The sequence below is a fragment of the Lytechinus variegatus genome, chromosome 5 (genome assembly GCF_018143015.1).
Source record: "Lytechinus variegatus isolate NC3 chromosome 5, Lvar_3.0, whole genome shotgun sequence".
Taxonomy (NCBI): Eukaryota; Metazoa; Echinodermata; class Echinoidea; order Temnopleuroida; family Toxopneustidae; genus Lytechinus; species Lytechinus variegatus.
The window spans coordinates 6,073,922-6,101,245 of NC_054744.1; the positions used below are offsets into that span (position 1 = coordinate 6,073,922).

General features: G+C 34.4%; 1 protein-coding gene and 2 long non-coding RNA genes across 4 annotated transcripts in view; 2 read left to right on the forward strand and 1 right to left on the reverse strand.

Annotated features, from left to right (window-relative positions):
* The window catches only part of LOC121415139, a 50,657-nt gene that overhangs the window by 11,219 nt on the left and 12,114 nt on the right, over positions 1-27,324 (forward strand). For both annotated transcript variants that reach the window (XM_041608270.1, XM_041608271.1), the window contains 4 exons: positions 2,324-2,451; positions 9,814-9,890; positions 14,427-14,480; positions 25,399-25,543. In XM_041608270.1, the coding sequence (XP_041464204.1) occupies positions 2,324-2,451; positions 9,814-9,890; positions 14,427-14,480; positions 25,399-25,543 (404 nt within the window). The remainder of the gene's footprint in view (positions 1-2,323; positions 2,452-9,813; positions 9,891-14,426; positions 14,481-25,398; positions 25,544-27,324) is intronic.
* On the forward strand, positions 4,967-7,205 carry LOC121415140. Its single transcript, XR_005969957.1, has 2 exons — positions 4,967-6,468; positions 7,067-7,205. It is a non-coding gene; the product is annotated as an uncharacterized LOC121415140 (long non-coding RNA).
* LOC121415141 lies at positions 6,495-9,712 on the reverse strand. The gene is made up of 2 exons (XR_005969958.1): positions 8,877-9,712; positions 6,495-7,210 (listed from the first exon to the last, which is right to left on the reverse strand). It is a non-coding gene; the product is annotated as an uncharacterized LOC121415141 (long non-coding RNA).

The window sequence follows — 27,324 nt, forward strand, 5'->3', positions numbered from 1 at the left end:
GCATAATAGGATTTTTTTTTGTTTTTAGGTACATGTAATGAACAAAGACAGTTTTCTTCCATTTTCACTTGAAATTTATTTCATTATAAATATAAATGGAACTGTTGATTGGGTACTATATTTGAGTACTAATGTTAAAAGTTTATAAATTTGAAAAAAAAGAAAAATCCAACAAGCAAAACACTGAAAATTTCATCAAAATTGGATGTAAAATATTATGAAAGTTACGACATTTTTAAGTTTTGCTTAATTTCACATAACAGTTACATGTATATGCACATCCTGGTTGGTGTGCAAATTGTCAGACTGATGACGTCACTCACTCGCTATTTCTTTTGTATTTTATTATATGAAATATTCTAATTTTCTCCTTAATATCAAGTGTAACAATGATTAACTCCTCCCTAAACATGTTGAATTTGAATTGTTTAATACATGTACTATATGGTTCAGTCAAGTTGATCCTATTGTCAACAATGTCAAATCTGTAAAAATGGAAATATCGTATATAATTCAAACAATAAAAAACAAAAGAAATATTGAGTGATCGACATCATCGACCTTCATTTGCATATCGCTGAGTTGTGCATTTAACTATTTTGTGAAAAAAAGAGAAACTTAAAGTCATAACTTATTTTACATCCGATTTCAATGAAATTTGTAGCATTATGTTTGTTTTCATTTTCTCTATCGATTCAAATCAACAATTTTCTGGGGTGGACTTGACCTTGAAGGAAAATATTATTTTATTTACATATAGGGATAGAGTTGTGCTCAAAAGGTAATCCCACCAAAAGATGCACTCCTTCATGCTGAGTGTTTTTTCAGCAATCCCAGAGAAACTTTATCACATGACTTCACAATTAAATATTAAAAAAAAGAAAAAAAAAATGGCAGAACTTGATTACTTTAAATATGTTCATTTTCTGGTGGGGTTCGCAAAACTTGTTACAACCAGTCCTTGAGCATTTTGTATGCTGTGATGCTTTTAAGGTGAAGGTGAAGGTTTCCAAGATGTAACCAGGATGTGCCTTGATCTTGGGGAAAGGTTGTAGCACAAAATCACATCCAGATGCAATGATGTCTCTTGAGAATGGGAAAGAGTTTTCTTACAGATACAGTAGCTCCTTGGCTGAATTTAGATGTGGAATCTGTATGCATATACTGGACTGGTACATTTAAAGGTCAAGTCCACCCCAGGAAAATGTTGACTTGAATAAATAGAGAAAAATCAAACAAGCATTATGCTGAAAATTAGAACATCAAAATCGGATGAAAAATAAAAGTTATGACATTTTAAAGTTTCACCTATTTTTCACAAAATAGTGATAATGCACAACAAGGTGAGTCAGTCGATGATGTCCATCACTCACTATTTCTTTTGTTTTTTATTGTATGAATTATACAATATTTCATTTTTTACAGATTTGACTATAAGGACCAACTTGACTGAACCATATAGTATTCAATGCTAATTCCACATGGTCATGGAGGAATTGATGGTTGCATCACTTGACAATGAGGAGAAATTAAGAATATTTCATATAATAAAATACAAAAGAAATAGTGAGTGGATGACGTCATAGTCTCCTCATTTGCATACCAGCCAGGATGTGCATATAACTGTTTTGTGAAATTAAGTGAAACTTTAAAATGTCATAACTTTCTTATTTTACATCCGATTCTGATGAAATTTTCAGCGTTATGCTTGTTGGATTTTTCTCTTTTTTTTCTAATCAACTTTTTGTTGGGGTGGACTTGTCCTTGTATAGGGATAATGGAGTGCAAAGAGGGTTACACAAAGAAAGTTTCATAGCACTTTACATATTATAGGTAGAGTTAATAAAATTTTGTAGTCTTCCTCACACAATGTACATGAACCTGTAGACAGATTGAATACCATGTGTAGTTTAGTTCTTGCTTCAAGTTACACTATTAAAAAAGCTTTGGATTCTCTTTGGGTTTGTTGTCTATTCTTGGGGGGGGGGGGGTCACTGTATAGTGCTTGAAAGTCATACAGAAAGAAAGAAAAATAAAGCTGAAAAAAACTAAAAAAAAAAAAAAAAAAAAACCAAGCCTTTTTTTTTGCAGTAGATAAAGAGCGTCATATATTGTATATAGTGATGGTGATGGGCTGATGGTGTGTTTTTTTCCCTGATCGCTATCTAACGAAATCATAAAATGAAATGAATGTTTTGAATTATAAAAAAAGAATTTTGAGAAATTACCCTACAAGATTTTTTTTCTTTTCCTCTGTGATTTTTAGTCATACATAGTACAGGTGTATTGTATATTTATATTACCAATTTTTTTTTTTTTTCAGATTCCATCAGTACTTAGACATGGTTGTCAATGGAGCCGTGTTCCTCTTCATCGTAGTTCTTCTTGTCTTGGTGATATGTTTCCTGGTTGCCGTCGAACTCTTGATTGCTTTCAGTGTCATTATGGACGGTAGGTGTCTAATGCTCACCATCTCTCCCCGTTATCATCGTAGAACAAAGCCCTGTAGAGCTCTAATTAATTTCAGTCGCAGCATGCACACCTGCAAATCTTTCCCCATGATTAAAGCAATGTCTACAGTATCACTACACACCGTAATCCCATTTACATGTATATGAAATCATGATGGTGTATGCACTGGTACAATGTGCACTTGCCATGAAATAAAAAAAATCATTATTCAAAAGACCTGTTTATGCTGGACCTGGGGAAAAGAAGCCATATGCATGTGATGTAGTCTGTAGTCAAAGACCCTTGGTTTTCACGAATTTCATAGTACATAATGCAGAGTCTGAATTGGTGAGACTAGATTCACTACGTACTGCAGCAGGCCCTACTATTTGACACAGACATGTAGTTTTTGGAGTCTAGTCTTCACTCTAGCCCTGTTTAATAGTGGTTGAAGCGTCAAATATGAGTCTGGGCCTGCAGACTACATGGGGGTGTTTTTTTAATTTGGGGAATGGATAAGGATTGATCAAATGAAAAACCCTTTCTCTTTTGTCACCCACTCACTCAGTGGGCAGTGTGTGTGGGTGCAGTGGCTTGTGAAACTGCATTATAAACATGATAACAAAGGCTTTTATGTACATGTATGCACCTGCTTATGATCGTACATGTGTACATAGAGGCAACATAATACTTACATACTGTACATGTACATTGCCAATTCATATTATGCATGGATAATTGTTAACTGGACATATCATTGTCAGTTATCATGAGTCTCAATTCAGGCAAATTTCTTCCTTTAATAATTTTATGCTAAATTGCTTTTTCTGATCTACTGATTTTTACTCACAGAAGAGTTCAGTCCCAAGTCATACAATGTATAGGCCTATATATTGTATTTTTTGCATTGAATTTTATCGTTTGTTGCATCACATATTATGTTTGTGGGGAGGGGGGATGGAGAATTAATCATAATATTGTGAATTAATGACAAAGGCATATTAATCATTTGGTTTGTTTCTACTGTATGTACATGTTTGTTGCACAACACTACATGTACATGTGGGTACAGTATCAAATTTCTGATGCGACATAATTCCACCCCCACGTCAAACACTGACAAAGCAGGCAGTTTTGGGACAAAGGGATGATTGAATCGAAGAAAAAAAATATCCAGAGATTAGAATCGGCAATGAAAAAGGAGTGTGAGGATACAGAGGGATTTGAGATCCGAAAGCTGTGTCATCTTGTAAATAACATGCAGCAAATGTTTGTGTTTTGGGCTTGTTTTCGATTGCCAGTGATATTTTGAAGGTTTTTATTATTGATACAGTTGTTGACCCCCCAAAATTTAATTTTTCAATTTCTTATCCTGATTCTTTCAGGAACTGCATATCAATGAAATAGATAACATACAACTACATGTACATGTACATCATAGATAACATAAAACTACATGTACATGTACATCATATAGCGATACCAAGGGTATTCACTTTAATAATTTGCATCAGTTACTCTTTCACTCTCACAGTGCATTGGCCGATATTTTTCATTTGTTGTTGATAGGTTTACATGTATCTCCCCCCCCCCTTGTTTCTCAAAAGATAATGAAAACAAACATGAAAATGTTGTGATTTTTAATTAATTGTGACTTCCATGATAATTTCCACACATTAAAGCCAAAGTGATCAAATCTTGAAAAAAATGTTCTATTGATATTAATTAATCTTTTGATAATAATTGGGTGTGTTCACCTCCCACTTCCAAATAGTTTCAAAGTCTACCATTCTGGAAACATGATCTAGAGAATCAGTGGCATTCCTGAAATGTTTATGACAACGTGATTGCTTTATGATTCATGGTTATACTATTTACATGATGATAAGACAATAATACAGACATCATGTTAAAAATGTTAATAAGTGCTGGATATTATTATCCATACTTTTGCACGGCTTTCGGCGTTTCAAGGAATAAAAAGTAAATCTCTGTAAACAGTTTGTTTATTAAAGAGAAATTCCAGTAGTTGCAGTAAACACTGATTTCATAAGAAAGTCTGTAAAACAAGGCTTAATTGTCAGAATATCATCGAGGATCTAGATCTGGTACAGTTACATTTACATTAACTGAACTTTGTGAAATATTGAAATCTACGCTGAAAAATGTTCACACCGAAGATCCCCAACACAGATAAGCGCACGTGGGACAATGTATAATTATTGCTTAGAGCGTCGGGCCCGACGCTCTACCCGAATCCTGTGCTTATATGCTGATTTCTCAGCAATTACACAATATCTTCCAGAATCCTTTGGCACATGCGTTTTATTTATACAAACAGACACTATGGTGGTCATTTCATTGGATTCTGTACGAACTCATTTTGATATCGTTACCAAAACTAGCATTTACCTTTAAAGTGTAATTGTTCCTGCTTCCTTTGCCTGTCCTCCTTTACAGTTCATTGCTATTTTTTTGTGGGTTCCTCTTCCTCTCTTTATACATGGGTCATTCCATGGGGTTGGGGCAAAAATTGTGACATCAGGGTCAAAAAATAGAAATGTAATAAATGAAATGTTTTATTTCTTATATGTTTCATGGGACAATCCTTCAACTAAATCCACTTACAGGCATTTGATACCACCCTGCATATTGGAGTAAACTGAGAAACAAGATTTGACAAAATACCACCGTTACATGGACATCATTTATCATCCTTGCTAAGACTATGCTCTCCCACTGTCAAAATAAAGGGGTTGATCTCCATTACTCTTGATAAATATGTTGCTAACTACATTGTTAGCCACTTTATTCCACACTTTCCAACATGGCATATATATTTTGATAGATTTAGCATCAATAAATGGAACTTGATGCTCTGTGTGTATACCAGTGCCATGTTCTGTGTCATTCTTTTTTCTCACCAGTCTAGAAAATTGAATTTATGATGGCATGTAGAACTAAATAGTTGAGAGAAGTCATGCCTCAACAGAATGGAATATTCTCTTTGGAAAAACTCAATTACTCTTTCTGGCCTAACCTTCTATTTTTGGTGTTACCACCGTTACATGGACATCATGTCTCAGTAACAGAGGTATACTTTGAAGCATTGTTAAGTTAAGGTCCATTAATGGCCATTACACACCAAATTCCACTTTGTGCCTTAGAATATTTGCACAAGATCAATTGATTATACTAAAGAAAAACATTTTTCATGTCAAATTCTTTGCAAATAAAAGCAAATTAAATTAGAGTTTAAACAAGGAAAAATGTACAAAATTATGAACAAATTATATTTAAAATCATACTACGGTAATCCTCAAGTTTCCACTTCCGTCTATCTCTGGAAACATTTATGTTTCTGTCTAAAGGGGAATAAATGAAACAGTGCTATCTTATGATCTCCAAATCTTTTTACTTTAAAATATCTCCTTCAAGATATTACTTTCAAATGTACATACCACCGTTACATGGACATCATGTCTCAGTAACAGAGGTATACTTTGAAGCATTGTTAAGTTAAGGTCCATTAATGGCCAATACACACCAAATCCACTTTATGCCTTAGAATATTTGCACAAGATCAATTGATTATACTAAAGAAAAACATTTTTCATGTCAAATTCTTTGCAAATAAAAGCAATTTAAATTAGAGTTTAAACAAGGAAAAATGTACAAAATTATTGATAAATTGTATTTAAAATAATACTACGGTAATCCTCAAGGTTCCACTTCCGTCTATCTCTTGAAACATATGTTTCTGTCTAAAGGGAAAAAACAAGAGTGCTAGCTTATGATCTCCAAATCTTTTATTACTTTAAAATATCTCCTTCAAGATATCACTTTCAAATGTACATACCACCGTTACATGGACATCATGTCCTTGTAATGGTCATATTGAATAGTATGACTTGACATTCTACCTATCAACACACTAAATGCGAGTTAACTCATCTTACTCAAGTGTAGAAATACAACATCTACAGGCAAGCTTCTGAAATGCATATCAATGAACAGGTAAATTTTTTTTATTCATACATGTACATGTACACGATTATAATTTTGATACCTTTGATACAATACTCGGGTGAAAAAGATGTAGGGAAAAGGTACTAGTTTAGTTCTTCTAAGCTATGGTTTTTCAAGACAAAACAAGACAAAGTTGGCATGCAATTCATGGACAATGCATTAATACCTTACACATATAACTTGTTCAATTTGTTTACTCTAATTTGTTTTACCTCAGTTACATGGTAATGTAGTTCTAAGTGACTTTAATTAAAATATAATCATGTCATCACTGGAATAGATGCATTGGATAAAACATTAAGTTCCAGCATGCCAAAAGGACAATTGTAAAGTACTTAGTGGACAAATTGAATAAAAAAACTTACACCTGTTGTTTGAACATAGAGTTGTGAATGAGAGAGTAAAATGTACTATTTCTACTAAGCTATTCTAATAAATGTTCAAGTATAAAACTGCAAAGTACAATCTTTTCCTTTAGTTAAAAACTATATGGTAAACTTCTTACTGGCAAATGTAAAAAATGTATTACACTGTACACTAAACCTGACTATTAGAAATAACATGCAATATTTCTCTCTGCATTCAGGTTACAAGTTTATGAACTTCAAGAAGATCGGTGACCCAATGGATAGAGGTAGAATTGTGCCTCGCCATCAGGCCAGGAGTACAGGTCACCAGATTGACACTTCATGTACTGAAGATATACATTTTAACCTTCAACAGAGGCTACCTGTAGTTATTTGAGAAAAATAGTATTTGGAAGTTTGACTATTTTTTTTACACAATTCAAATTATTACATTTTAATCAACAAAACTTGCTGGATTGTTTCCACGATATTTTATATTATATGAAATCATTTACTCATGTACATGTCTTGACATTTTCTCATTAAAGTAAGGGGGGGTGGATTACTAGGGCAATGACAAGGAATCTGATCTGTTCTTGCAAAATACACAAGAACCCTCACTTTGTATTTTTTCATAGCAAATAGAATTCATCATTTCATAGTTCATAAATTAAATATAAAGTTATGTTTTATAAAAGGATTTTTGTATTTGCTTTTGTGTTCTACTTTGTTTTGACAATACAATTACTTGCCCATTACCTGTACCTTTTCATAAATTATCTTTACTTCAATTTCGTTTCTCAATGGATGAATTTAATCTAATTTTATTCTGCATTATAATCAAGGGTGGTTCTTGACAATTCCATTTAGTTCTGTATGACCATCCTATTTAATTTTCATCTCTGAAGTTTAATTGTTCAAGCAATCACATAATATATTCATGTTTTATTGGAATTAAATGAATTAATGGAATTCAAATCTGGAATTTACCTTTTGATACAGCAAATAAACTCTTGTGAAACAAACTTGATTGTGTCACATTTTCTTTTGTTCACTTGTACATGTTTTTAAAATGTCGTAATATTGCAATAAAGAAAAATCACATTGAAAACAATCACACAGGCTTTTGCTTTCTGATAAAACAAATACCCACCCCTCTCCTAACAATTGAATAAATAGAAATTAAAATACGATTGAAAAAGTCCCTAACAATTGAATATATAGAAATAAAAAAAATACAATTGAAAAAACGGAGAAAGAAATGAGGGAAAAAGAATAAGTGCTGAAAAGTATACCAACATTCAACAAGATGAAAAGTTTTGGGAAGGTTAGGCCTACAGCTAAGAATTACTAGTAATTGAATTATTCCCATGCTTCATCATACACAAAGCACATCTACTATGTGTAGGGGGGTAGTAACAGAAAAATTATTTTGCCCCCCCTCCTTTCGGGCTGGGATCAGCTGACGAGCAGAAAAAAAAAATACTTTTTTTTTGTGGGGGGGGGGGGGTCTGCCTCCCCCGTGGCGCTGCCACTGGTTCTAAATTCTCATTTTTTTTTGCAAATTCAAATTTGATCCTCAGGTCTTTGATACCCATATTTCCTAGAATCAGTAGGAGCCAATTTAAACAAGGAGAAATTTTGTACCAAATTGAGATGTCATCGTGATCGTCATGATCACCAGTGAAAGAGCTGTTTCTGAGTATCCATTGGCCTATTGAATCAACATATTTCGGTGTAAAAAATCAACTAAATTACGATTGAATCATGTCAGCTACCATTCAAAACATGTTTGAACGGAATCACAGTAATAAAAACATTTTCTTTGGAACCATTCAGCAAATCTGGAAACAAACACGGCGATGTCTTAATTTACATATTTTACTTACACAAGAAGCTACATGTGGGACCGAAGTGAAAGATAATGGAAAATTAGCGAGATTTTTCAAACTTAAAAACACTTTCTGCATGGTAATATAGTTCCACATTTTAAAGATAAGGTTTAACTAATTTCAAAATACGAGTATCGGGATAAATCTCCGTACTTACGTTGCTTTGAAAGGGAAAACATCGTGGAGATCCAATCCACCGTTTCACGGACATCGCAGGAAGATTCCCAACTGCGATGCTTCAAAACGCCCGACATCGTGGCTGTTCATGTGCATGTGGATCGCGGCTAACATCCCGTCCGTCTGATACAACGACGGTCTCTTCTCCGGTGTCTCCTTCTTACATACGCGATGAAATGTGATCCACCGTTACAAATTTGACCCGGACATCGCCCAAAACATCGGCGACACTCGATTAATTTAAATGACATTATCATAGGTTTTCAAAGCTAATCTTTTGATGAAAAGTTGCTTACTGCCTGCCCTTTATTTCTGACACATAACTTTGGAAAAAATGATATCTGACTTTTAGTTATTTACCACTTTACCGCCGTTACAGAAAAAAATAAACGCGGACATCGCATGTAACGGTGGTATGCCGAGTTGTAGGAATGATTTATGATATGAAGCCTCTTTTCATTTGCTATCCCATTACTGTTTTGTTATTAAACAAATGTTGCTTTATCAATTTTGGCCATTTGAATTTGACTAAGTTTATCTTTTGATTAGATATCTTCAACTGAAAATGACCATTTTGGATGTCACACTTGGTACCCCAAAAAAGAGTCTGGACATCATCATTTAAAGTCTCACCATCAATAATTCTTGCAGTTCAACATTTTTATTTCTGCATCAAGTAATTGCTTACATAACTGCCTTCCAACAAAACCACATTGCAACATCAAAACACCAAACACATTTTCAGGATAAAGCTAACAATTCATAAGGAACACAAAAAAGTGCTGTTGCCCCAACCCCGTGGAATGACCCACATGTAATAATGTCATTATTTTCAATGAAATATCATATTTTCAAGTGTCTGATAGAAAATCAATGCCTCAGTAATCCTTGGATTTTTATCATCTTTTTTTTTCCAGGGAGTGTAAAGAAAGAATCCACATTGAGAGCCCTGTCTGCAACCACTTTAGCCATTCTTGCCTTGTTTGTCATTGAGGTACGTGTCTTGTTGACAATATTAAAGGGGAAGTTCCCCCTAATGATAAAAGACAAAATCATTGGTGAACATTTGATGAAAATCCATCAAAGATGTTAAAAGTTGTCAGAATTTTCAGTTTTTGATTTGTGATGTCATATGATGTGAGCGGCTTCCCATGTTTTAGGATTAAAAAAATCAATATGTAATTTTCTAAATAATATTGAAAATTTGGTTTATTGTACTTTCAGTAATAAATAGACAAAATATTTCATACCCGCTCCCGAAAGAAGAAATTTTTTAGTCCTCATGAGCCATTGAAAAATGAAAATTATGCATTTCATATTTAAAAAATATATGGTGTGGCTGCTTAAAATTATGTGAAGTCACAAATCAAAAACTTCTAAAGTTAAGTTCTAAATTCTAATGTCTTTCTTTGTAATCTTTACTGGATTTTCCTCATACCTTCACCATTTTTTAAAACTATTTTTTCTGGTATTTTTGCAACAAACTTTTCATCAAGTGAACTTCCCCTTTTTATATTAAAAGGGGAAGTAATTTGTACTCATCATGAATACAGGCCTACCAACTACTCCTTGTTTCCAGGAGTTACCCCGTTCTTAAGATTGTTTGTCAACCAAAAAGAGGAGCACTCCATTTTTCCAGTCATTTAATACCCTTTTCATAAACCCATCCTCCAATTAGCCGCCTAAGAGTAATTAATGTGGATAATTCAATAAAAATTGCGTTCACAAACTCTGAAAATAATCCGCACTATTTTTACGAGCGCCTGTCCTGAATAATCGTCATGACAACTGGACACGCCCCCTCCGATGCGGTGGTGTTGGAAAAGGGTGACCTTGTGACCACACCATGGCAATTATCCGCATTATTTGGAAATGCGTTCATAAAGTCAAAATCTGGTTCCGATGCTGCTATTATGCGGATAATAGCAGCATCAAAATAATGCGGATAACTCTGGTCCTCCTCCGATTTTACGACCAAATTATGCTGCTATTAGCCGCAAAATTGGGTTTATGAAAGGGGTATAAGATAAAACATATATCAGCCCATATTTGTATTTGTGTGGTGGCGTATGGGTGTAATAGTTTTTCAACACTTGTAATTTTTCAATGTTTAAAAAAAAACAAACATTAATTAAAAAAAGATGAGGGAGACACACCTGACATCCAGAAGAAAAATTTGCGCTGCACGATTAAGACTCCTTTTTTTTTCTCCAAAGTTAGCAGGCCTGTGGCTGTGAATATGATGAGTACAAATATTTTTAGAAGACGGTATGAAATGATGTATCTGATGATGTATTGACCGCAGAAATAAAATCGCTTTTAATATTTTTTGCGAAAATGGCATTTTGGGGAATTTATACACATCACACGACATATGGAGAAGCCACTCCTCAGTGACGTCACAAAATCAAAATAAATATTTTTAAAAATTCATGTAAACGCTCATTATTCTCTGACAGAGTTGTATGAAACCTTTTATCTCCAAGTTTTTTTTCTGCTGCTTTTATTAAAACCAACTTATCAGGGTGAATCCCCCTTTGTTAAAGGGGTCTGTTTTAACCATGTACACACAGACTGTGCATGTACATCTAGATGCTCATATCTCTCCAATCTATTCTTTGAATTTTAGCTAAGTTAATATTCTCCAGTTGTGAATCATTTCCGTCCTAGGCTTTTTAAGAATATGAGGAATGTTAATTATTATTCATTCATTTGTTTTGTTTGATTATTCCAATTCCTAATTTTTTTCTCCATTTTTCTTTGTATTTTCTCTCATGCATGATGTTAATTGGATGCCAATGATGTCTATTTTTATGGACATGTAATGGAAACCAGCCTGTATATGTAGTTAGAGTGGATATACCAGTAGATAATTATTATGCAAAAGAAGCATGCATCATCAAATTTTGTTTACCTTAGTATTAGAGCAACAGAGCCTGTGGAGGGGAGGAAAAAATCATAGTAAGATCACTTTTTATCGTTGTAACTGATAAATATTTTGCATTCAAAAGGGAAGCACAATAACAGTTTGGTGTATGACCTTTATATTATTATACAGTATTCTAACATTGATCATGTTTGCACAATGTTGCAGATTCTTGTCTAAGAACATGAGTAAACAGTATTCTTAACCAACAAATAACACCCAAAACCGGCTCACGTGTCTTGGCGTTTGTTGAGTTTGATGGATGGTGAATGTGGTGAATGTACAAGTTCATGAACTTTTTAGACTAAATTTCGGTGACTGGATTTAGATCTTGTTATGAATAAACAGGCAGTGTTGATGAATTGGGGTCAGATTGAGTACATCTTCGATTGTGAATATATTTACAGTAGGTGGTTTCAGACCGCCTCGAAGTTCGCCAGTTCCAGGTATTCTCTGATCGGGAAATTTACCCCGATCAGAAAATTCCAGGTATTTTGGTAATGTGAAAGCAAACTACGTGTAATTTCCCTGAAAGAAAATACCCGCTAAATAGTAGGTACTTGGCGAAATTACGAGAACTTTCGTGGGGATTTTTCCAAGGTCGCAGGTATTTTGGCAATGTGAAAGCAAATTACGGGACTTTTAAGCCCAGCGTGTCGTTGGGCGCGTCGGTGTGGGTGGCTGCTGGGCTAGTGATTTTGAATCTCGCGCCTTGCCTGCTTATCAGACCATACTGCGCATGCTCGTAACTTCGGGAACTTATCCCGAACGATGTGTTACGGGGCGGTGTGAAAGCACGAATAATTAACGGGTATTTTTTAGCCTTAAAAAGTTCTCGTAATTTAACGGGGATTCTTGTGATCGAGGCGGTTTGAAACCACCTACTATTTATTTCATAGATGGATACAACAGTTGATTGTGAGAAATTGAAAGAGGTGTATTGGCTGGTTTTCCATTCCTCGATTTCTTTGATATTTTCTCTATTGACCTACATTTGACGACTCTGTCCTACATGTACAATGGCAAAAAAGAAAAAAATAATACTATGAATACCACCAGCCAAATCTAAGTTTGAGTTTATTTGTTAGTTTGTTTTGCCTCTGGATGAGTTTTCTGTATGAACAGAGCACTCATCCTCCTTCACTATAAAGAGATGAGTCGGGCTGGAGATGATGTTGGATTGACGTCACATATGTACATTTTAATACCCTTTCAAAGGAAATGTCACTTAAAAATCATCAGTTCCATCCTTGTAGAGCAGCATGTATGTTTTAGACTGTCTGTCTGGTCTATTGTGCTTGCAATGCACATGTGCAACCCACTCCTCCCCCCTTCCTTCCCCCCCCCCCCTTCCTTCCCCATCACACACTTCTTCTGAGGGGGAAAAGTTGAATAAATTGAATGTCTAATTGGAGGATGCTTGCAAATTGAAAGAATTGTTGAAAAGAAGATCTATATCAAGAAAACTTCATTTTGTATTTATAGACATTATCTAATTCACATTGTGAATTAACTAGAGGCAATATATATATATATATCTTTTTTTTTACCAAAGTCCAAGGGCCCGTAACACAAAACTTAGCAATGATCGTAAAACATATTTTTACAATTGATTATTCCATAGACTACAATGTACAATCAATCGTAAAGATTAAGCGTACGATCAATCGCTGAGAATTGTGTTACAGGCCCCGGTATTACAAATCCATCATAGCCAATTCATTTTTGCTTTATGGAATATAAAAAAACATCAGAGTTTACATTGTACATGTAGAACAGGTGAAATCTGCCCTTGCACAAGATGATTGATAACTCTGAGTCTCTGACACAACCAAAATGGATTTTACATTTTCGTACGAGCTATAATAATTCACCAACAAACGGCGTACCCTCGAAAATTTGCCTCAAATTTGAATTGTAAATGAGTACGTTAATAATGTAAAAAATTTCTTTCAATTCTCAGTTATTGATAAAATCTCAACTATGGAGATAAAAATCTAACCTTGATGAGATAAGATCTAATCATCTGAAACCCTTTGATAAATGAATTGTTTCATGAACTTTCAAAGACACTCTGTTATGTTTGTCCCTGTAAAACTCTGACTTTATATGCATCACGTTCTCTTTTGTTAATGTTTTTGGTAATCTGACCTCGAGTCTGTTGCCTTGACATTGTAGTATTTATTATCATTGCTTTTGTGATTTGGTAGAAATTGGCAAAATTTTGAAGATGTTGAACATGTATTTTGTTTGTGCAGAACTTTGGATGGATGATTGAAAACAGGAATTAACCCAGCTGAAATGGATCATTTTTTTCACCCCTGTGGTGTATTTTTTACAATTTTTTTAGACTACATTTTCACATTAGTGCTAGTACTGTTAATTTTTTTATGATGCAGTACATGATTTTGAATATGTGGGACCAACCCAACATAATAATAATAATTAGCATTGACCACAAGTTTTTCACATTTAATATTTTTAGGTCAAATGAATGTCAAAAGAAAAAAATTGTGCATTACAAATACCATTTGGAGAATATTTTTTTATTCTGAGAGAGATGACTCACCAAAGTATTATTTTGTCCTTGATTTATCTTTTCAGGTCACAATAAGAGTATTCAGTCTAGGAGCCTTCATTAAAAAACAGAAAATAGAGGTAAGCATTGAAAAAAAAACATGTTTAGGCCTATGGTGTATGACTGTGTGTGTTTGTTTAAAAGAAGTGCATTTGTGTCGCAGAGCTGGCTACCATTGCGTTTTTGCTGTAATTGTGAGTTTTGCAACCAAAATTAGGGTATTTACGTTTTTTCTTCATAAAAAAATAAGATGTAAACATTGTATCCTATTGAGATAAATTTTCCCTACATGTCCCTATTTCATAAACGTGATCAAATTTAGGTAATTTGATGTAATTTCGGGTAATGTGACCAAATGTCAAACGAACCTCAGAGCTCAAGACAGATAAAATAGTTTGCATATCCACACTCTATAGGACAGACATCTACATGTATATCACACATTAAAACCCATTGTCAATGTCATATAAAACAACTGCAAAAAAAACCCCAGTATGGTCTAGTATGGTCTTCTTTTCATATAGATGACTGTTTTTCTAGATAGTTTGACAGTGTTTGTCATTCCTCATCCTGCCAAGTAAAATTTGATGAAACAACAGTACTGGTGTCTGCATCCACTAACCATATCCTGCTTTATGTGGCACTGGCAGAGTTGTGGGTTTTTAAAAATAGTCATGTTTTTTCTGCGTCAAATATTCTCATGTCACAAATACACCTGTTTTCCTTCGTGTGTGAAATGAACACCATGGCAGGAAGTGCAATGTTCTTTCAAGTGTACGTACCTCAAAGAAAAATAAAAAGTATTTGGTTAAAATGCAATCTCGTATGAATGAATGAATCGGTAGATATTACGTCAGTGAATGATCAAAGTATAAAGGATGGATAGATAAATGATAAAAAAATAATTATATTTGGATGAATGAATAGACAACCGAGTTAAATGAGTGAAGAGATGTTATTAATCAATGAATGGAAATTAGTTTGAGTAAAAACACATTTCACCTCAATAGTAGACAACTAAGAAATACATTATTTATGCAAATTCAAAAGGTTCATCAGTATCTTCATGTAGATTAATGGATATACAATCAATAAATCATGGTAAATGAAAGCATAATAATTTTTTTCCCCAAGAGTGGATAATAAAATTAATCAAACATCAATTTAAGTGAAGAAATGCATTGACAATATATGAGTTTCATGGCCTCTTTCTGTTACATAATGAAAGAATCTAGAATAAAGAGAGTTAGAAAAAATGGTACTAGACATGTAGCCTATGTACATGTACATGTAGCCAAGACCAATTTGGAGTCCATGGGCCAATTTTACAAAATGATCTTTGCAAGACCCTCTTTCATGTGGCTAATTTATTGTGATGCACCATATGAGATGCCTTTTTCATTACTTACCCACCAACATATTTCATTCATCTGTCAAAATGAACCAAATCATTGTTTATAAATGATGTGAAATTTTGTGTCATTATATGAAAAAATCTTTGAAGTGGGCTAATAGGCAATTAATCATTTTAATTTTCAGTGAGCCTCTAGGAATTTTTTTTTTTCGAGGGCTAAATTTCACAACTTACTGTCTATAAAATCCTCAACATTGGGTAAGCTAGAATAGTGAGAAGAATAAGGATTCCAGTGCTCTTTTGAGCATTTCGAGAGGGGGGGGGTGGAGGGGGCTAAATTGCCCCAGTCCCTGGTCCTTGTGTAATTTTTACCCTGCTCTTCATATAAATGCATAACATTGCGATCAGTCCGTGGACTATTTCCTTTAATAATATACAGTACTCTGTAGACTGTAGGTCTACATGCATGTAATATACTTGATTACCAGGCAGTGGTGATTGGCATGATGATTGGGCTATTTTAAGGAGGCCTGGGCTTGGAATGTAAACAGAGAATACAATAGATGCAGAGGATGTGATTAGAAAACAATAGGCAAAAACATGAAGGAGAACAAAAGAACCCTGTGGGTAAGGAATTCCAAGGCAATGAAAGGAATGTGTGGTCATTTCATAAAGAGAGAGTTGGATGGTACACACTGTCTTTGATACAGGAAATTCACAACAACAACAAAATCAAAGGAATTAAAAAGAAAAAGAGGTGAATGTTTCCATGCACCATACAAGATGTAGGATGGATGGTTGAGCATGCATGGGGGGCGGGGTGGAACTACATGTAGCAGAAGAAGGGGCACAAATTTGTTTTGCTTGCCAGTGTCAAAACTCCTCTGCCTCAGCAGGAGGTTGCACACCCCCCCCCCCTTATGTACGCCCTTGGTAAAGTCCATAGTCAACCTTTTTTTCAAGCGAATGTTAGCCCAACTTGAAGCTTTTTTCAGACCAGGTTATGCAGAATTATTTTTCTGGTTTTGCATCGCAAGTAGTTCCACTTTTTTTTCTGAAAAATTGCAACACAAAATGTCATTTATTTTGTTGAATTTTGATCGACACTTGTACTGTACAGAACTTCAAAGCTTTTCTTTTTTTTTTTACCCAAAGTGCAGAGTTGCTAATTTTCCGGATTTTTCCGGAATTCCGGATTTTTTCCTTTGCTGAAAAATATTCCGGAAAAAAAATTGATTGTCAAAGTGAAATCCGTAAAAATTTCCCCTCCAAATCTTGTCACGGAGTTCGCTACGGAGAGCGCAATTTCAATTTTGGATGGCCAATTTGCGTAGACGGAAAATTATTAGCGTTGTGCGCAGCATGAAGTTTAGCTGGTACTGTACTTGCACGGTACGCGCGAGCAATACATTGTAGCAGTTGCAAACGCCGCCCTATACCCTGCAGGGATACGGGTGTCAGCGCTATCCCAGTCGGGCGATTGCCCGGTAGAACCGCTCGAAGCACGGCCCGGTGTGGCTGCAATTGCCTGCTGCTGCGTGAGTGATTGGTTGTCTGCCGCGGGATTTCAGCTGAAAACCTATTTGCTACCATGAAATATGTGTTCTCTGGTGCGTATTCATCAATTCATATGTGTGAACTATCCATCATTTTGATAGAAATTGTGATTTATGGATTTTCAATAGTATAGGATTGTCTTGTTGATGAGTACAGTGAGTGAAAAAGGGCACCCCAGCTGCTACACACACCCGTCCCGAGTCGCACCCATTGGCCGCAGCATATTAACCCGCAGCAGGTTAACCCGTACCGTAATGAGTACGGGTTACATGATTTTTTTTTTGAGCACCTTTCTTGCCTATGATATGAAGTTTATTATGTCATTAATTATTTGTTATGTACTACTGTAGATTAATGATTTCAGCCCTCTAAAGAATAAGAAAACGTTTCAGCTTCAGGGGGCTTCGCCCTTGACCCCGCCAGGGGCCCTGGGCGGGCCCCTGGACCCCCGGCCTGGGTTTTCAGGATTTTTTTGAGCTATCAGTTAGCATCTCTGTAAAGTGGTAATTATATTGGGGAAGCAAAATTTTTCCGTGTTATATCATAATCTTATAAAGGTTGAATTTCTTCCATAAACAGATTTTTGTGGTCTCAAAATATTTGACTTGGACAAATACCTAGACAATGTACATTGTACAGTGTAGGCCTGCATGTATGTGTATAGAAAAAGATACGAAGAGAATATAATCAAAATAAAATGGAAAACAGGAAAATACTCAACAAAAGATGACAAGTCATTGCCGAGCTTTCTTTTCTGAGATGTTTATTTCCTGGTCAATAACCTTTGATGGTTTGATCATTTGATCTCATTCAACACAATTTTACTATGATGTAGATGATACACATTCAGTACTGTCCACTTGTATTACAAAAAAGAAGCATGCCGATTGCTGGAATTGATGATGCACACACAAAATTTGCTTGGACATCTATTGTATTTCATGTTAACAGTGATCAATAACGATGTTGATTTTTTCCAGAGATCAGATTAATAGATCATACTGAAAACAATATTTCTGATACTCTGTCTTTGTTTTCTTGTTTTCATTTTGCCGGCTATTGCAATACTCTACATATAAATATTGATATGAGAATTCCATTTCCATGGTCTCCAGCAGAGAAAAGAATTACATTGGAGCTCAGGACAATTTTGCCCCCAAAGTGCTCAAAAGATCACTGGAAACTAAAAAAGGAGCACTGGAAAATCCCCATTCATGGCAATGTTGGAGCTTATCCAATGATGCAGATTTAGGTAGTAATTTGTGAAAAAAAGAGCCCCCGAAAAAAAATTGCCTAAAATGAAAACACAAACTTTGCTTTAATAGATAAGTACTGTACATGTATTTCATGTTCTAATTGAAGTGATTAATTGCAATGTTGATTCCAAAGATTAAAATCCAAATTAATCATACTGTGTGATATTCCTGGAACTGGGTCTTTACATTTTATGTATGAGAATTCCATTTCCATCCCACACAGAGAAAGTACAGTAATTACATGGGGGGGGGGGGGCCTGGGCTGATTTTGCCCCCCCCCCCCCCCCCGCAATACTCAGAAGAGCCCTGAAATACCCCTTCACTGGAGTGTTTAAAGCTTATCCAATTTTTTTTTACAGATTTAGGAAGTACATGTAGGTTTAGAAATTCAGCCCCAAAGATAAATTTGAGAAAATAAAAATATTTGCCTGGTCACAAGGACTCCATTATTCCATGGAAACTGTGATTGTTCTGAATTTCAACTTTATGTTATCCATCTAGCATATGATGAACATCATCTATTTTCAAATTTAAAAATAGAAACACCAAGCAGTATTAAATAATTCAAGATTATCCAAACAACTATGGGACAATCCTGCTGATATTTTCTAATGCATGGTTTTGAAATCCATCATCTTGTTTTACGAAACAACTGAAGTGTCGGCTCACATTGTCTGGAGGGAGAATCATCATTCTACAGAATATGTTTACTTCAGCACACCCCCCAAGTTCAAATGAAGGTGAATTCAAATCTGTTTTTCCTTTCAAGCAAGGATATCGAAAAGTTCCTCGAAATCAAGTGTTTTTTTTTCTCAACTGTACACTGTGACGGATGTGCGTATGTTACATTATCTGATTAGCGTTAACGGATGACTTTGTAAACTTGTTCTTTTCTCCCTTCTGTAGCTAATGACAATCGATGTTTTCCTCCTGGATATTGTGGGATGAAATTGTTTATTCAACAGAGGGTGCGTTCAAGCTCACTAGCCATATTCAAACCAACTCGATCATCAGGGGGAGGGGGGGTGATTTTGAATTGCGTACATTGTCCGCTGCTTGGACCACATTGCACGCGCTCATAATGCAACTCGGAGAACTTTAACCCTTAAATAGTCTGGTCCAGGCTGGTGTGAATGTGAAAAAAAAACTTTTATATTTTGGGTCTGAATATTTTATATGAAAATATATTTTTCTCCTCACTGTAAAGTGAAACAATAATAATACTGGGTATTTAGAGGTGCTAAAAACAAACAAAAAACAAGGAGTAATTCCTGACTGAACATGTGGAATGAGCATTGTTAAATACTATATTATTCAGTCAAGTTGGTCCTTATTGTCAAGTCTAAAAAAAACCCAAACTATTGTAAAATTCAAACAATAAAAAACAAATGAAATAATGAGTGAGGGACATCATCGACTGTCTCATTTGAGTTGTGCATCCCACTGTTTTGCGAAAAATAAGCAAAATTTAAAAATGTCATAACTTACATCCGATTTTGTTGAAATTTTCAGCATTTTGCTAATTTGATTTTTCTCTTTTCATTCAAATCAACATTTTTGTGGGGTGGACTTGACCTTTAATATGAAATTGTGATTCTGATATTTTTCCTTACGTTAGACCATGGATTTCATAGTTATAGTTGGCTTACTTGCAAATTTCGTCGAATGCTCTCCTACAATAATCCTGTATAAATGCTTGTGGATGTTTGCGCCGCACAGGATGGTGGGTAATTTGCACATTAATAATTCTTTTAAAGAGTCTCTCTCGTGGGATTGTGATGAAAATGCCTCCCTGATCAAGATCTGGCGAAGATAATGAGCCGGATTCTAGTGCTCATTACAATACTTCCTGAGAGACATTGTAAACAAATAAAAGAGAGGTTTTTAGAGAAGTCTGTAATACTTATTTTCAGCAAGTGAAAGCTTTAAAGCTTTTTTATGATTGCAGGGAGGGAATAGCATACATGGATTAGAGTGTGTGGAATATGCGGTATTTGCTTTCTTGTTTTTTCCAGAAAAATTGATTCTCTTGTATCCATTTCTTTTATCTTTTTATGTGATAGAGATGATGGAGGGAATGACGATGATGATGATGATATTGATGATGATGATAATGATGATATTTATGATGATGATGGTGATGATATTGATGATGATGATATTGATGATGATGATGATGATGATGATATTGATGATGATGATGATGATGATATCGATGATGATGATGATGATGATGACAATTTTGCCCATTCTAAAGTAATTGCTGCTTACTTTGTTAACCTTACTGGACAATACGCTCCTCACATTGGGTATAAAAATACAGCCCAAAATTGGTTGGACACATGCCCTCCTGCTGGTTAAAATTTTACCCAATATTTTTTACAGTGTAAACAGTGGTGATGGTTATTTACATGATGAAGAAAAAGATCATTTTTCCAAGAAAGGGATTAAAACCCAGATCCCAATTGGCATTCAACTAATCTTTGCCAATTGAAGAAAGAATTGCAATCAAAATCAAAATGCAACTCTGAAAATCTGAAAATCAAATGCAACCCGTAACCAATCAGAAGTCTTTTTAGGAACTTTATTTTAAATAATCTGCAACTGTTTTTGGTACTGGCCATTTGTTGCATAATGCAAAACTATATAGTAAGATATATCGGAAGTCAAATATGATCAGTCAATCAGCGCAATACATGTCATATAGCTTCCATTTTTGTTTCAGTACCATGGTTCTGTCTGTACGCATACATTAATGTGTACATACATGTACAATAAAGTCACATTCGAAATCATTTTATACTGGCCCACCATGCACAAGCTGATATTTACCCATTGCTGTTCGAATAAACATTGCATGCTGATTCAAGGCAAGCAAGCACCAATCTACATATGATTGCCAATTGCAACGAAAGCAATTATAAATAAAAGCAGTGGGGATTGAGCATTACATGATGTGCATGGAAGACTGCGTCTTTAATAGTGCTTGGGGAATAATCAGAAAATATGGCCTCTACATGTAAGTCTCTTCTTGTGGAAAGCCAACAAAATATATGGAAAACCTTTGTAATGATCATAAAAATTGCATAATTTTTATGCATGTAGATCTATGCATTCCTGCATCAGTGAGGCCAACAACTGAAATGCAGATATCTATCGTAAATCCTTTGCTAATCACTCAAACTGTCTGCCAACCAGTGCATTACCTGTCACCATGACTACATAATGGAATAACAATGATATCTCCTGATGCTAACTAGACAAGAATGCTTAGGTGTATTCAAGCAGCAAATGGATAGTTTATGCTAATTACTGAACAATGAGGTGGGTGATTATAAAGTGCATTCCTTCCAGATTTAATGGGGCCATATTGTAGCAAATAGAATAAGTAATTGTCTATTTTTATTCATTTCATATTTTCCTCTTGCCAGGGTCAAATAAATAGTTTTGAATTATTCAAACCACTTTCAGTGCCTTGGGATCAGTATCAAATCTAATATTTATGAGAAAGCCTATTTACACAAGTACATAGCAAAGGGAGTGGTTGTTAAATGTATTCCAACTTTGCATATATACTTTAGCCCACTCATGACAAATTGGTCCACAAGTAGCCTTAAATTGATGCTGATCTATGGGGGAAATACATATAGGCTTATGTATATTGAATGAATAAAAAAATGAAAATAATTTGCACAATATGTCCAAGTCCCACTTGGATTTGTGTTTCGAACTTGTAGATTGGCATCTTTCAATGGCTGTGATGTGAGCCTGTACTTGTACATGTCGGTGCCGCTTTTCAGATGGCTGCAGTAACTTTTAAACTTAAAGTTTTTGAAAAATTTCATCGTAACTTTAAAAGCTTGTGGATGTAATTCATGAAACTTGGACAAAAGAATAATCAAGTATCACTGATTGTTTTGTACAAGCTTCAGGCAAGGTTAAGTTTTTGAAATGTCATCAAAACTTTAAGCTTGTGGTTCTAATTCATGAAACTTGTACATAAGATTAATCAAGTATCACTGATCATCTTGTACAAGTTTCAGGCCTCGTGACCAAGGTCAAAGGTTATTGAGATTTAATGAACTTTGACTATGTTGGGGGTATTCTTTTGAAATATCACTTTGAAAGTTTATGGATCTAGCTCATTAAACTTAGTCATAAGGGTAATCAAGTATCACTGATCGCTGTGCATGAATTTTAGGTCACATGATTAATACGGGTCAATGAACTTTGAATAGTTTGTATGTTGGACAGTTGGGGGTATCAACATTGAAATCTTTTTAAAAAACCAAGTGTATGGACTTCATATAAAATGATCATTTTTTGTTTCCATTAAATGTAACTGTTTTTCATCTTGCAAAATGTTCATTCTGCCTCTGAAAAAAATCATTCAAAATAACACATCCATGCAGTCTGCAGAAATAGATGTAAACAATCAGCCAGCCTATTGTGGTATGAACACTGCCTTTTTAACTAGCTTTAAAGTCACTCATGACGTATGTACACTTTATGCTTGTTGATAACCTTGCATATCATACAAAGCCTAGAGGCTAAAGCGATCAAATCTTTGAAATCTATTTACTTTGTCCTTTCTTCATTGGTGACACTTGTATTTAATTCAGAGTCAGACTTTCAAAATGTGCTATATATACAGACATGTACATGTAGTCTGATAAAAGAAAAAAATAAACACAAAGACAGAATACAAACAAAGGCAAAACTAACATAGTGCACTTAATTGTTGTGATGAGAATCAATGCAAGGCCTGATGGGTTCCTTATACACAAACTTTCATATTTTTTGGACACTTTATAATGATTTCTCAGTAATGTGGTACACACAATTTATGTTCTGTTTGTTTTATTATTGATATGCTCAGTATTAAATGCTGCTTTACTGTAGAATTGGTCTATTGGTCTGAAAACATGTATCAAGAAGTTGATTTCTGGTTTGGGACAGTTTGGTTACATTTCCTGTCTTGTATGAACATCAAATTATTGTATTAGTAGTTTTTTTAATTATTATTATTGACTAGTGTTTAATAGCCATAGCATAGGTATAAACTTACTTCATTTTCACTGAGTCCAAGCACATCTATTCCACTATGGCCATCTTTCCAACTAGATTCGATGCATTTCAGAAGGGTTTTGATCCAAATTGAGCCAGATTTGTCTTTTTGTTATGTTGAAAATTCTGAGAGAATTCACAAAAAATTAGTTCTTTTTTCAATGTGTGTACAGTTTGTTGAACCTTTTTGTGAAATCTACCTGGAAATCAAATATGTTTTTTTTTTGTTCTCTGAAGTCAAGAAGAGTCAATTTACTATTTTAACCCTCTTGTTAAACCAAATTCTAATTTATTAATAAGGTATATAGACAGGATGTTTTAATAGTCAATGCTCTTCAGATGTAAATAGAGCAGTTTACTTCACTTGGAGACGATATTTGTGATAGATTTTTATTCAATCTTGGGATACCCTTCTATTTCCTGTTTTCCCCCATATTTGTGTTCTTCTGGAAGTTCAGTATGGGTATATATAACCGATTGGCCGTCAGTTTTTCTTCTAACGCACTTTATTACGTTTTCCTGTGACAGTTTACGGTTGTCCACTTGCGTGAACAAATCAAGCTGTTGCCCCTGGAAAGAAAACGGCAGAAATATAGCTGTTAATTGACTGTGGAGAGATTTGGGCGTGAAGTTAGGAAATCATCATTAATTAATGAATTATGCCTCGGTCAAAATGCCAGCATGAATTTCATTTTTAGCACATTCACGTACCGCGCATCTGATAAGCAGTCAAAATGCCACATGTAGAAACATTTGGTTATACTATGTTAATTCTATGGAAATACAGTTTAGAAAAAAAAGATGTAGAATACACATGATAAAGGAAACGTACTGTACATGCAAATGTGTTATCTTGATAGAGTTTATAAAATGTAGCATTTAGGGATAAAATTACATGGGGGCTCTGGGCGGTTTACCCCCCGAAATGCTTAAAAGAGCCCAAAAAATTCCACATTAATAATGCTTTAATATTGAATGTAGCAGATTTAGGCAATCATTTGTGAAAAGTAGCCCCAAAATATAAGAAATTCATTTTTTTGCCTGATGGTATTTATTTGTGAAAATCTATATAGCGTTGGTTTTCTTATTCAAAAAAGAAAGAGTTCAGACAAATAAATGCTCACCAAAAAAATGTTTTGGTACTGTACATGACTGGTTACGAGTTCTTGCTGCTGCATGGTTAAGGTTTGCTAAATTGTTTCATCATATTTCTGAGTCAAATTAATGCAATAAATGACAAAATCTGCCAAGTAAATAACTTTTGTCTTTATTTGCTTACTTTTTTGCTGAATTTGAATAGCAAAGTGAATTTTGAAATATTTGTTTTTCTTCAGATGTTTGACATCTTCATACATGTAGTCACCATAACATTCAGCGTAGACCTGTATCTTAACATTCTTATAGCATATCCTGAATTTATCATTGTTTTTCATGTTTTTCTTCAGATGTTCGACATCTTTATAGTCACCATAACATTCATCTTAGACATGTAAATGTATCTTAAAATTCTTATCACATATCCTGAATTGTATTTGTTTTTCATGTGTTTTTTCTTCAGATGTTTGACATCTTGATATCACCATAACATTTATTTTAGACCTGTATCTTGAAATTCTTATAACATATCCTGAATGTGTTTTTTATGTTTTTTTTCCTTCAGATGTTTGACATCTTCATATCACAATAGCATTCATCTTAGACCTGTATCTTAAATTTTTTTATAAATATCCTGAATTGTATTTGTTTTCCATGTTTTTTTCTCAGATGTTTGACATCTTCATAGTCACCATAACATTCATTGTAGACCTAGTCTTACTAGCCAGTAACATCGAAGACGACAACCCCGGAACGAGAGCCATTACATTATTAATTTCATTCAGGTTTTGGAGACTATGTGGCATCTACCATAGTAAGTTTAATGTACAATTAATGATTCATAAATAAATGTTGTGGACAATTTAAGGGGGGGGGGGGGGTGAACTGTGTGGTCTCTCATTGACCTTGTGTCATAAATACATGTACATAGTCTTGAAATATTAATTTTCAGATAGCTACTAATACTACAGAGAATAAAGTGAGAGCTATAATTGTATTTGTATAGAGAAACTAAAATGTTTTGAGAGGAAAAGTAACTGTTTTGCTACTTGGTAATAAGATTATTGCTTTTTAAAGGTATTCTATTGAGTAGTTAATTAGCGTTTTATCATTCGAGTAGGTCTATATTGCTAGACAACACTAGCATTATGGGTAGGGAAACCTGCCAGGTATGAGTAGTTGAAGACTTGAGATGGCGCTATTGGTTCGTACCTGCTTTAAACAAGAGATGAATAAAAAAAAATCTATGTAAAAAAGAAACATCCTTATCCTAAATTTTTTAAAATATTTTGATGGATTCCACTTCATCATAGAATCTATGATAATAATTATAATACATATATATTTCATATTTTATATATAGAGTATGATATATAATATTGATAATTTTTGTAAGTACATATTCAAAGTTTTTATTGAAGAAGAAATGTTAACAAGTATCAGAAGGTAAAGTAGAACTATAATAATAATTTCAAAAAGCATGCATGCAAAGAAAAAAACGTATATAATGCCTATATAAAGTAACAAATTATGAAAACCAGGTCGGATGTTTACATGTAAACATTGGAGTTAGGATTGAACGTCCATTTCATAATGAAAATTATGAGCATTACGTAGTAGAATACAAAATATTTTGATATATTCATAGCAACTGTATCTACCGAACAGGAAGGTGTTACAGTGGTTAAACTAGGTAACTATTTTTGTGTTCACAGCAATCAAAGAATTCCTTCCTGGTTATTTCAGGTTTTAAAGGTTAATATATTCACTTGGGAGGGGCTATTTTTTATATTTTGAAGATTTTTTTATTGTTCATAATGATATACCAGGTACTAAAAAGTGGCTTGGCTAAATAGATTGCAAATATGAAGGGAAAATTAAGTGGAAAAGTTGAGAAAATTCTAGAATTTACACTGCAGATATATTGCATGTATCGTTGAACTATATTCCAATATCGTTACATTACACATTTTTTTGGTGAAAAATAGACAATGTTAATTTACTCAATTGTGTTTTTTATCTTTAATATGATACTCATAATTCAAGTTTAAAGATTCTTCTTTTGGTGCATTTTTTTAAAGAATTTGATATTTTTCAATATAGGGAAGGATACACATGGCATGTAAACGGACAGTGTATACTCTACCATTAAAAACCTGTCCAGGGGCCTGTAACACAAAGAGTAGCGATCAATCGTACACTTGATATTCATGATTGATTGTACATTGTAGTCAATGCTATCGATCATAGAAAAATGTTCTATGATCATTGCTAAGCTTTGCGTTACAGGGCCCCTGATTAAAAACATGCATCAACATTAGGTGGTTTCAGACCGCCTCGAAGTTCGCCAGTTCCAGGTATTCTCTGATCGGGAAATTTACCCCGATCAGAAAATACCAGGTATTTTGGTAATGTGAAAGCAAACTACGAGTAATTTCCCCGAAAGAAAATACCCGCTAAATAGTAGGTACTTGGCGAAATTACGAGAACTTCTGTGGGGATTTTTCCAAGGTCGCACGTATTTTGGCAATGTGAAAGTAAATTACGGGAACTTTTAGCCCAGCGTGTCGTTGGGCGCGGCGGCGTGGGTGGCTG